The 13,113-nt window shown below is 40.2% G+C and overlaps 1 protein-coding gene across 1 annotated transcript in view; it reads left to right on the top strand.

The window, feature by feature from the left end:
• The window catches only part of hydin (HYDIN axonemal central pair apparatus protein), a gene marked incomplete at its 5' end in the record, with an annotated part of 99,790 nt that overhangs the window by 26,674 nt on the left and 60,003 nt on the right, over positions 1-13,113 (top strand). The window contains 2 exons of the mRNA XM_079826164.1: positions 10,491-10,692; positions 11,025-11,205. Of these exons, the coding sequence (XP_079682290.1) occupies positions 10,491-10,692; positions 11,025-11,205 (383 nt within the window). The remainder of the gene's footprint in view (positions 1-10,490; positions 10,693-11,024; positions 11,206-13,113) is intronic.

The raw sequence follows: 13,113 nt of genomic DNA on the forward strand, positions 1-13,113 counted from the left end.
GTGGAGTCAGAAGCGCCTGAGGTCCCTTCGTGCTGTCCACATCCCTGGAGACTTGAACTGTGCAGCCGACGAGCTGTCACGGTTTCAGCCTCTCCCCGGAGAGTGGAGACTCCACCCCCAGACGATCCAGCTGATATGGGAACGGTTCGGCGACGCACAGGTAGATCTGTTTGCCTCCCAGGACTCTTCCCATTGCTCCCTGTATTATTCCCTGACCGAGGGCACCCTCGGCACGGATGCACTGGCGCACAGCTGGCCGTCCGGGCTACGCAAGTATGCGTTTCCCCCAGTGAGCCTTCTTGCACGGGTACTGTGCAAGATCAGGGAGGACAAGGAGCAGGTCGTCTTGGTCGCCCCGCTTTGGCACGGCCAGACCTGGTTCCCAGAACTCTTACTCCTTGCGACAGCCCCTCCCTGGCCTATCCCTCTGAGACCAGACCTTCTGACTCAGAGACGGGGCACCTTTTGGCACCCGCGTCCAGCGTTCTGGAAGCTCCACGTGTGGCTTCTGGACGGGACACGGCAGGTTTTAGTAGCCTTCCACCTGCGGTGGTCGCTACCATCACTTCCGCTAGAGCTGAGTCTACACGACGTCTCTACGCGTTGAAGTGGAACCTCTTCGTCACATGGTGCTCTTCCCGCCAAGAAGACCCCTGGAAATGCCCGATCGGGTCCGTGCTATCGTTTCTCCAGGAGGGGGTGGAGCGAAGGCTGTCTCCCTCCACCCTGAAAGTCTACGTGGCCGCAATATCTGCCTACCACGATCTCCTGGGAGACAAAAAGGTAAGTCAGCACGACCTGGTCATCAGGTTCCTGAGGGGAGCGAGGAGACTGAATCCTCCTCGCTCTCCTCTCGTTCCCTCTTGGGACCTCTCAGTAGTCTTAAGTGCTCTGCAGAGGCCTCCCTTTGAGCCTTTGCGGTCGGCCGAGATTAAGTTCTTGTCTATGAAGACGGCTCTGCTGACCGCATTGGCCTCGCTTAAGAGGGTCGGGGACCTGCAAGCATTTTCGGTTGACGAAGCGTGCCTTGAGTTCGGGCCGGCTAACTCTCACGTGATCCTGAGACCCCGGCCCGGATATGTGCCCAAGGTTCCTACCACTCCGTTCCGAGATCAGGTGGTGAACCTGCAAGCGCTGCCTTTGGAGGAGGCAGACCCAGCCTTGGCATTGCTCTGTCCAGTACGCGCTCTCCGCGCCTACGTAGACATGACGCAGTGTTTCAGGACCTCAGACCAGCTCTTTGTCTGTTATGGTGGAGAGCGGAAGGGAAGTGCTCTCTCAAAGCAGAGGTTGTCTCACTGGGTGGTGGACACCATTGTTTTGGCTTACCAGCAGCAAGGTCGACCATGTCCCCTTGGTGTGAGGGCACACTCCACCCGGAGTGTGGCCTCCTCTTGGGCTCTAGCGCATGGCGCCTCGCTAACAGACATCTGCAGAGCTGCAGGCTGGGCGACACCCAACACATTCGCCAGATTCTACAATCTCCGAGTGGAGCCAGTGTCCGACTTTGTACTCGCCCCCCCGAGGGGCCGGTAATGGACCACGCTCAGGTGTCTTCGCTTGCTCGCCATTCCACTCCCATGACTGGATACGTGCGATATTTTCCTCAGGTGAGCTCCCCGAGAGCCCTGAGCTCCTCCAGCACTGTCGACGCCGACATCAGTTCAGTCTGCCCTTTCGAGCCCAGACCCTCATGTCCGGCCAGGTGCTCCGTGTGCATGGTTCCCCTCTGGCGACCCCCACACGAGTATTCCCACCGTAAGCCTCCTCAGTGAGCAGGTGTCTTTCCCTTGGCAAGTCCCTGCCACCCCTAGGGTTAAAAATCCACCTTCGGCTGGTACCCTAGAGATCTTCCATATGCAACCCTCAGCGGGTCATATGTGTATTCTCTAAGTCCTCCCTACGGTAGGCATCTTGGCATTCCCTCACTGGGATATGCTTCCCAGTGTACCTTGGTAATCCTGTGATAAGTGGGAGTCCTAGGGCCTTAAGTGGCGGGATCTCACACTTACGCAGGGCACTGGATGACAGCTGAGTGGCGCTGTTCTACAGGTTCCCCCATTCGTTAGTCACTAACGTACGTCGTAGTGACTGAACGAAAGGGAACGTCCGGTTACGTATGTAACCCTCGTTCCCTGAGGAGGGAACGGAGACGTACGTTTCCTTAGCCACGTCAGCTGTGCTGCCTGGAACGCGAGGAGTTCAGTCTTGGCTCCTGCAGCAGTAACATAATGCGATGTTCGCAGCGTACTTCCTTATATACCCACGAGGTGGGGCGGAGTTACGCATGCAAATTCCGCATGCCCATGGCATTGGCACTGCCATTGGGCGCTGTTGAATACGATGAAGATGATTGGCTTCTAAGCGAAACCCCCATTCGTTAGTCACTAACGTACGTCTCCGTTCCCTCCTCAGGGAACGAGGGTTACATACGTAACCGGACGTTTTGGTTGTGCTTCGGCTCTGCGTGACTGTGCGGATGAATATAGTTACCCTACTGCTCATAAAACATTTACTAGGCTTAAGAGATATTACCAATTTAGATGGAAAGGATCTCAAGCTGACTAGCTGAAGATGTTCCTGTAGCTATACCCATTAATTGACACAGTACTTCCTTGAAAATGAATTCCAGCACAGCTCTACAACTGTCCAAAAACAACCATAATGAAATTACCCTTCACAATAGATAATTCTTTACAATGAACTCTGTTAGAGAGCTACATATGTCAATTTATCTGTTCAATAAAATACCTTACTCACCTGACGAGAAACAAAAATGGCATCTCCACGTCGCTTTTGCAACATCTCAAATCCCTCCTCAGCCATATCAAGCCAAACCAGTGTTGATTCTTGTTTTATTACAAGCTCTGTCGCATTCACTTTTTACTAGCAGACTCTCCTCCATTCAGGCTCGATTTAGCATGCTCTGTGTTAACCTTTCTCACTCATTATGTGCATTTACATGCACCCTCATAATGTGATTATAATGGGATTTTGGCAACATTGCGATTAAACTTTACCTCATGTAAACGCAATACTTCGATCAAACAATTTGATTAAGCTCATAATCATAATAACCATAATTGCATTAAACAATGACTGCATTTACATGTGCACCAATAATGCCATAATTTCTAATAATCAAGGTCTTAATCGCAGTAAGATGTTTATGTTTAATACGACAACTAAGATATATACTCATTAAAGACAACTAACCTATGCCACTCCACACCATACATGCATTAAAGTCGCCAGAGCACCTTTTCTCTATTTACAGATTTGAAGAGACACGTATGGACGACTGACATATGTACGCGAAATTCATCCTGCCTCTCTTATAATAGGCTTACCATAGGATTGATGATATTTTGACTCATAATTAAAATGTTGTTCATTTTGAACAAACAAAATGTTACATTGTGTACCTTTAACTTGTTTAAGCGTGTTTACTGGATTCCATGTGTTTACAAAAGAAAATGTTGTAAATTTTGCCCATTTTTTTCAGTGTTGTAGCGTTTCAGGGAATGTTCCTGGGTTATGTTTTAATTCTCTTCGACAAAAGAGAGCTCTGGATGAAGGAATCAAACATGATTAGTAGTATTATTTTAATCTTTGATCATAAGGTTATAGTTTTTCAGTCAGTCACCAAACTATTTCCTGTTCACTGTGATGTGCTCAGCTAAGATCTAAAGGTTATTGTCCATGTTACACATTGACAACCAGCCGGCAGGTTTAATATGAACATCTAATGCAATCTGGGGCTGTGCTCTTTAACTGCACTGTTCTGTCTGTCCATGAATAATGGACTACAAAGCTCAAGAGTAACTGATGCCAATGTAGTCCCTCTGAAACCATAATGTGTTTAATTACCAATAGCTGGAAGTAAGTAGAGACACTATCTCTAAACAACACAGGAAAGGATGAGTTACTTAATCTGTCCTACATTTTCAAATGCCTCCCAGCTGTTTTGCTTCATATCATCTGCCTTATCCAGGCTGCAGAGTTTGCCCATTGACTCTAAAATATGTATAAGGAGCCAAAAAGCCCCAGGTAGCATCTACAGCAGTGGGGCAGAGGGGATCCTACCCACTACTTAGTGTGACTTCTTCTTATGCATTGAAAGCTATTTCCTTTCAAGGGTCACTTGGGATTCTTAGGATATCCCTCCTATCATTTCTGCCTGTAAATAGGAAATGCATTCATGGAACTTCAGCATGACAAATAGTTTGTTTTATATGTGGTATCTCATTTCTTATATTTCCTGTTACAAATTGCAGCGCAACACATTACCCGTGGCTTGTTTGCTATTAACAGCGTTCATATAGAAACAAAATCTCATTATCATGGTATTCAGAGACAAGAGATGCAGAGGGAGCTGTAAGCATCTAGGTCTGTTTAAATGGCAACATCGAGGCTAATGAAAAAAAACTATATTATATTCGCGAATGAAAACATGGAGCACCAAAGCAAAACAAACACATCAGCTTCATTGCATGGGTCACGGGTCGTGTTTTCCATTCTGTCTACAGTATATCAATCTCTCTCTTTCCCTCTCCTACTCAAGAGTCTTCTGCTCAGACAGCATAACACAATGCGTACAAAACATGTCATGAAAATAAATAAGATAATTACTGCTGTACATTGAATCAATCGCTAAAATACTTTGTGCTACTGTAAGAATAAAATGCATGAACAGCTTCCTTAGAAATGCCAAAGGATCGGTGGCTATTGTTAAGTGATTTTTTTCTTTATTTGAGTATTTTATTCAGTGTTAATTGCAGTTGGAATGGTTTTCAGACCTGTAGATAGTTTGCTTTGTTCTGAAACAGGGATTAAAATTGTTACAGAATATTTTCATTTCTTCGTGGTTTCACTTTCACAAGGCAACATTTGGACCGACTTTATATTAGGTGGCCTTAACTACTATGTACTAACATTTTAATTAATAATTTGATACAATGCACTTATTGTGTACATACATGTTTTTACATTGTACTTGAAAAAATGAAAAAATACCTGCATGTAATTACGTCTGTAATTAATTTCTGTAGTTACATTTGTAATTACACAGTTGACACTTCCCTTACACCTAACCCTACCCTTAAACTTACCCAAACCACCACACCTGTCCCTAACTCTACACGTATCCCACCTCAATTTCAGCAAAAGTGTTTTGCAATACAATTTGAACACAGTAAGTACATTGTACTTATTTTTTGATGTAAGTACATAGTACTTAAGCCCACTTAATATAAAGCGGGGCCCAACATTTCTCTAATTTCTTCACTGTCAGTCCTCTCATTGGTTAGAGTGCACCCTGTTTATGCCCCTGGATTCTGCACATAGCATCCGCCAGGATTAATCATTTTATTTTATATGTTTTGGACAGTTGTTCTGAAATATGCTTGTTCTACCATTCATATTGAGAGACATTCGAAAAAAACTGCTGCTTTTCACACAACATACAGTGGTGGTCAAAATTATTAGAACACTTGGCATCTGGGAGTCATCTTATTGGGCCTGGATTTAATTTCCAAGAGGACAATGACCTGAAACATTCTATTACATATCATAACTATTGCCGCAACTACCTGTGACGGAAGGAATCTGCTGGAACATTGAAAATGATGGACTGGCCCCCTCAAAGTTCGGACCTTAACAACGAGCACATTTGGGGCGAGTTGGAAAATAAACTGGACAAATCTATTGTACATTGTCAGGTGTTCTAATAATTTTGGCCACCACTGTACCCTTTATACATTGTGATACAACTTGGTTCGTTGGTCCGTTGAGTCGGAATGCTTTCTCACCACAAGCGAACCATTCCAAAATTTGGTTTTAAGCAGGCTGAGACCTCCGTTCAGGCATTCTGTTTTGTTTTTGTTTTTTGGTGCGGATTTGAGCGTGATTGCCTGCGCCACCTTATTCTTCTTTATTGAACATATAAGTAAATTTGTAAATATATATATATACATACTTACATATATATATAATACAATTAAAATAACAAATAAATAAGAACATATACTTCTCAGTGAAAGCTGAATTTTTTTAAGTAATTCAAAATCAAAGAATTTCCCATGTTCAAAAGGAATAGGAAGAAGTTAAAATGCCATGCTCATGCCATGTTCATATATGCCTAAATGAACTGAACTAAAGGAGAAAACACACCAGGTTCCAAAACAAACAAACACTCCAATTAAACCAGCTGTGAAAACGCCCATATTGTATTTTTGTCATCTCAGATTTTTTTTCCTTTGATTTGGAGGACTAAATGTGTATCTCATAGTCTACCTTATGATATAAGCAGACCACTTTCCTCGCCAAGAAGAACTCCCTTATCTTGGCAGGCTTTTTAGAGTGCACTTAAGAGTGAGCTGATGAAGACATCTCACACATACACACACTCCGCAGCGCTATGAAAGCTTTACTCATTTCCCATTCTTCTCCCCTCCCCTCTCGTCTGAATAGCTCCCACAATCCTTCAGCCTGCTGGCAGATGCAGTGTCCCATCAAAGACACAATTTCCTTTGCTCTTTTTTTCCCTCTTAAAGCTTCATGCATAGAGACGGAGGTTAAATATCTCTGGCTCATTTGTGAAAAGTGATATCTACGGCAAATTAATCAGTGGAGAGAGTAAAAGGATGAAAGGGTGCAACTGGAAGCAGAGAAAAGAAAGAAACCACACAACCTGCCTTCTGCCATATCATCTTCAGAATGTCATTTTAGCAGTTTAATTTTTTTCTACCAATATTGTTATTCTCTCTGTTTCTCTGTCAGTCTGTTATCGTTCTCCCTCTCTTTTACACTCTCTTTGTCTGTCTTTTCCTTCTTTAGCCCCCCCCCCCACCCTTCAGCGTCTTTCCTCTCCTTCCAAGGCTGTTGTAGCTAAAACATAAATGCAAATGCTTCTGCTCCAAGTACATCAGATGTGCGGCAATTACAATGGCTAGTTTAAGATGTGTACTGAGTAACAGCAGTCCTTCTGCTAGGAGACATGCTTGCATAACTGGATCAGCCACAACAGAGAAAATGCTTCAGGCTCCCGTCTCCTCTTTCTCACTCTCTTTAGTCTCTACTGTACAGCACAGAAAAATGTTTGGCGAAAGCATAGCATTATGTATTGTTTACATTTTGTAGACACTTTTTTTGGTTGTGGTTTAACCTCAAGAACCTCACTATTTGCCGTTTGTATTTGAAAAATGATTGACTATGATGCCTTGTGAAAACTTTTTTTGTGTGTGTCTAAAATGACCTGTCATTCTCTTTTTTTGGAAAACTACTTGATCTCATTGTCAATTAACATGCACCACTTAAAGGGATAGTTCACCAAAAATGTAAATTTAGTCATCACTTACTCACCTTCAAGTTGTTCCTAACCTGTGTGAGTTTATTTTCAATTCAAATCACATTTATTTGTATAGCGCTTTTCACAATACATATAGTTTCAAAGCAGCTTTAAAGCAGGTTTTTTTTTTTTTTAGAAACTGCATGTGTACATTACAATTTAGAGTGGTCTGTTATCAGGGATGAATGTGTCCAAGTAATGTATTTCAGAAATGTACATATAAAAATCACACAGTGTATTATTTTTATGGGAGAAACAATGAGCTCATTAAGTAATTATTGTAAGTTGTGAACAAGGATTACAGTATTTGGAAAATGTAGCATAGGTGCATTTTTCCTTCTGTTGAACACAAAAAATACAATATTTTAATGAATGTTGGATATCAGACAGTTGATGGTAGCCATTGGCTTCCATTATCCATAGTAGGAAAAAAGAGCCAATGGCTTCTGTCAGCTGTCTTGTTACCAACATTCTGTAAAATATCTTCTTTTGTGTTCAACAGAAGAAAGAAACTCATACAGGTTTGGAACAACTACTCATTTTTGGGTAAACTATCCCTTTAGAATCTGGCTGATAATGGTAAATGTCCACATATAAGAATTCTATATTAATTTGTCTAAATGTAAAAAATAAAACATAAAAAAAATAAATTAGTTGTTATGGTAATTAATCTAATTTTGCCTAATTAATTTTGAAATTTGATAAAGAATATACGGTGTTATTAAATTATTAGTGTTTTTAAAGATATAGGGCCAGATTTACTAACAGCTTGCGCCAGCGCAGGATTTACTAAAGACACGCAGTGAAAAATCATGCTGAAAAGATGTGGACAGAGTTATTTTTGTGGCGGAACTTATTGCATATGCATTTGTAGGAGTTTCCCTTACAGACGCAAAATTTATGTGAGGAGAGTATATAAATGAATAATGCAAGGTGATTTACAAAGGTTTGCCCATGTCAATTTGCTGATGTTTGCGCCATTATTTCCCGCCCCCCTAAAAGCATGTCTTAAACCAGACGCTAACTGGTAGATTGTGTTGGTCATTATGTAAATGATCCAGCTGCGTCTGTGTTAATTTGCTCGTTGTCAGTAGATCACTCGCAGAACTTTCCACTCCCATCTGCTCTTTTTTGGAATTGCGCTCTCACACTAATTTGCCCTGTTTAGTAAATCTGGCCCTAAGTGAGCATTAGATGATGGAAAAGGTCATCTAAATGTAAAAATAAAGGAAATGAACATTAAATTAATCCAATATTGAATTAAATATATATCCAATATCAATCAATACTGATGATAATTACTATTATCGTACACAACCATTATAGTATTGATTTGTTGTCCTTATTTATCAACATATATGCTTTATTTATCGTAAAATTATAGTCTTGCAACATCCATAGCAGCCTCATTAGGCAGTGTACTGGATCATTTTGCATTGAATACAGTCAGTGTATTTTGAAGACCTCAGTGTACAAAAAAGACAAACAGGTGAGGGGTTAATTATATCCAGTACACCTGAGACCATGATGGTCTCGATGGGATGAGATGAAGGAGGGTAGGGAATGTCTTAACAATCTGAAATGCCTCTGGTGACCTGTCTGTTTGTGTCCAAGGTCTAGGGCCCCTCCAGAATAGAGTCACCAGAGAGAGACACATGCTGAGAAAAATAAAAGTATTCTCTCTAGAATGTGTGCAAGAGTTGCAAACGTTGTACATATACAAACAGACAAAAACATATGTGTGAATGCATATGTTCCTGCATGCAATATGTTAAGTGAAAAGGGCATGCATTCATGATGCTTGGGCTTTGAAGCGTGCTAAAACAGCCAATAAATGTAACAGCTACAATTTGTTTCGCTACATTATCCATCAGTTTACCTCTGATTGATTTCTTCGCCGTCGATTTGTTTACTAGGTCTTGAGGAATTGTCTCATATATTTGCACCCCTCCTCCCTAGCTTTGTGTTTGTCATTCAGCACAATCATATTATGTATTACAAATTCAATACAATATATCCAGAGCAGAAGATTTATAGTCCAAGATCAATGTTTACCTGGTATTTATCATTTTATAGTGAAAACAATTGCTGTTTTATGTTTTGTTAGAATACTCAGCTTTGTGTGGGCGCATGAGTAAGTGCGCTGACATTATGGACAAGGCAGGGCTGTGATAGTCCACTAAGCATGAAGCTCCTGCTTTGAATGTAGCCAAACTAGTAAAACAAATAAAAATGCAGGTAAATATATGTAAGCCAGCAGCACTTCGGATTTGAGCTTTTGTTTTGAATTTTACTTGTTTTGTTCGCTGCTGATTGGTTTGGGTGAGGTCACATGATCACATGTCATTGGGGAACTTCAGGTGCACAATCATTGCAGCACAACAGCTCCACCATGGTAACAAACAAAGAACACAGATGTCTATTTGTTTACGTCTAGCGCCACCACCATGGTGACTAAAAAAGATCACACTGCTCCAGTCGTACAATTGCCTAATTGTAAATCTTTTATGCTTGCTAGGGAATTGATGAGGATGTTTCTATTTCTAAAACAGTGTCATTGATGCCCCATTTGTGCCCCCATGCTTTACTACTCATATAACAAGGCAAAATACTGAACTAAGACACTTTATAGTAGATTTAACTGTTTAATGCAAAAAATTATGCAGTTTTTTTCATAAATTATACATTTTGCTTTCATTGTTAATGTAGATAATGTAGACCAAAATATTCCATGCATTTTATATATATAAAAAAAGCTAATTTAGTCTTTGTCTATTACAGCATCTTTGTTTATTGGACTGTCAGTCAGTTAAATGGCCATCATTATTTTTAAACTTTTATTGGCCTCATTAAGCTGAATAAAATCATGTTTTTTATTTATTTTGAATTTCAGATAATGTGGTGTGCAGCAATGATATTTGCTGATATTACTAGCCATTTTTGCTCTCAACTCCATAACATTCAACTCTTGCATGTACAACATTTGAAATGTAACATGACCCACCAATACTCTAGAATTGTAGAAATAATCATATTCTTTGGTTGATGTTGTACGTCTTGTGTAACAACATTACTGTCTTCATACAAACCTTTTACTTTGATATGTCTGTCAAATGTATGACTCTTTTTTTATTTTTTATAGGAGAAGACATCCAAATCACCCTCTATGGAGATTCCACAGATATAAATGTAGGATTGGACAAGAACTATGTGATGATGGAGAAAACCTACATCTCTTTGGCTACCTACCAGAAAGTGGCAATAATGAACAGGAGTGATTCCATTGTGCATTACCAGTGGAAGAACTTTGCCACTGAGGATGAAGAGGAACGGCACAAATTAAGGTTTGACTATTAGCTTTAAGTGTTTTTATTGTAGCTATAATTTGAGTTTTTCTAACTATACTTTTGGAAAGATAAAATATTTAGGGTTGATCCTAAATTCAAGTAGGCGACATGCTCACGTTTTAATGAAAAATTCTGTTGACAGCATCTGAGGAACATTTTGTTTGTTTTTCAAACCGAGAGACAAGTGAAACTCATTTTCATTGGTAATGAATAATGACAGACGTTTTTAAATTGGCTATTCTTTTAACATTATGAATGTGTAGGCATGTATTCCCGTGTCAATCTGTGTTTGTGTCAATTTTTCTCTTTCTCTCTTTCCTCTTTTGTAGGCTTTCTTCAGAGCTGCATCAAGAAGTGGATGATGAGATGGAGCAGTTTCTGACACAAAACACTGATCCTTCTTTGCAAGCTTGTCTTTCGCTGTTTTCCCATACCCTCCAGGAAGGACTCGAGCAAACTCAGCAGCAGCTTTTGTCTCTGGATGACCAGGACATCATCATGAGACCCCTGGTGTGTTACTCACAACTAGACACATGACAAGCTTTAGCACTTTAGATTTCAGTTTACCCCCGATGCAATATTGCATAACCAGCAATTAAATCTGAAACCTAGGATGTCCTCGTACCATATAACCATATGCATAAACATATGGTGGAAACCAAACTTAGACATCACTCCACTCAGCCAAGCAATGTAAAAGATACTGAGCTTGTTTCTAATTAGACAAGAGGGTTTGTTATGTGGGCGAGAGTTAAATATGATTTACTTAACTAAATGGTAGTTCTAATTGTGAATGAGTTTTTATTTTTTACTTACTTTTTACTTACATGCAATCCCTAAGTTCTATTTTGTACTGAATTCCGCATTGGTTGTGCACCAAGTTATTGGTCTTCTACTGCATTTGAGTCTTTATACGTTTTTGCATGTCTGTAGTTGAAGCAGAATGTATGCAACGGTGCCACACTATGTAATTTTTTCCAAATTACTAATCACATACCCTTCAAAAGACACACCCAACAGTGTTTTGTGTTCATTTTGTGTCACCTCGCTATGACTTTCAGCCTCTTAAAGGCACATACAGACATACTGCAGTGATCCCATATCTCTCTGCACCACACTTTTTTATTCAACTAATGTACATTTTATGTATAAGGCAGAAAAAGATGCAGCTATAAGGATGGATATAAATGTTTCCCATTCATTTCTACTTTGCTTTTTTTCCATTTTAATCTACTCTCACCTTAATTGCTCATAAAAATGCAGCTTTTTCAAACATGGTTTATGCAGGCTTAGTCAAGAAAAGACAGAGACAATGCAAAACAAAACAGATCGGTATCCCCTCTGCTTGGATGTGAGCATCTGTTTACATGCTGTAGAGCTCGATTGCACCTGCTCCGTCAACTCTCTGTCAAGCATTGCCTGGTGACAAAACGTGCTGTTTGTTCACTAGTGATTTAGCAAACATTTTTATCCAATGCAGTTGGAAGGCCAACCCCCCTGGAGCTCCCTAATTGTAAGTGACTTGCTAAAGAGTGCAGTGGTGATAAGAGACCTTGGTATCTCCCAAGTTTATTGATGCATCACCTGCTGGGATCATACCTGTGAAGTTTGTGTTACCAGCTCCGATGTTAGGCTTTCACCTGTCACTGCTTCAGGGAGTAGTGTAGCATGCAAACACATTTTGGTTTCTTTTTCACACTCCTGTCATAATAATAATAATAATTGTAATAATAATAGTAATACTAATGTCTTAACCATGAATTACTGGTAAATACAATGATATTGATGTTATTTATTATCTAGTTTCATATACACTACTGTTCAAAAGGTAAGGGTCACTAAGATTTTTTTTTTTAAGTAATGATTACTTTTATTAGGCAATGATGCGTTCATTTATTCAAAAGTGACACTAAAGGCTTTAACATTAAACCCCCGCCCATCTAATTCAAATAAATGCTGTTCATTTGCTGTTCTTTCTTTTCATCGAAGAATCCTGAAAAAAATGTGTGATGGTTTCCACAGAAATATTAAGCAGCACAAGCGTTTTGACATTGATAATAAAAAGCATATTAGAATGATTTACGAAGGATCATGTGACACTGAAGACAATTCAGTTTTAATTATTGGATTTTAAAAATATTTTTAATGGAAGATTTTGTCTGCAAGGAAGATTTGTCTGTGTTTAAACGCACAGTTACCTGACAAATATTTTTAACTAGCAATCCCTCCGGCTCGAGGAAGATCCGTTTAGATCCGCTCTGACCAATAGATCCACTCTGATGAACAACAAAGTGTAGATGGAAATATTCCATTTGACAATTAATAAATATTTTCAAAATCTTCCTAAATTTCCCTCCTACACGAGGAAGATCCCGCTCTGACGGAAGTAGTAAAATTGCGAACCTGACTCTCCATTTC

This window comes from Gobio gobio (genome assembly GCF_949357685.1).
Source record: "Gobio gobio genome assembly, chromosome: 9".
In the NCBI taxonomy this organism is placed as follows: domain Eukaryota; kingdom Metazoa; phylum Chordata; class Actinopteri; order Cypriniformes; family Gobionidae; genus Gobio; species Gobio gobio.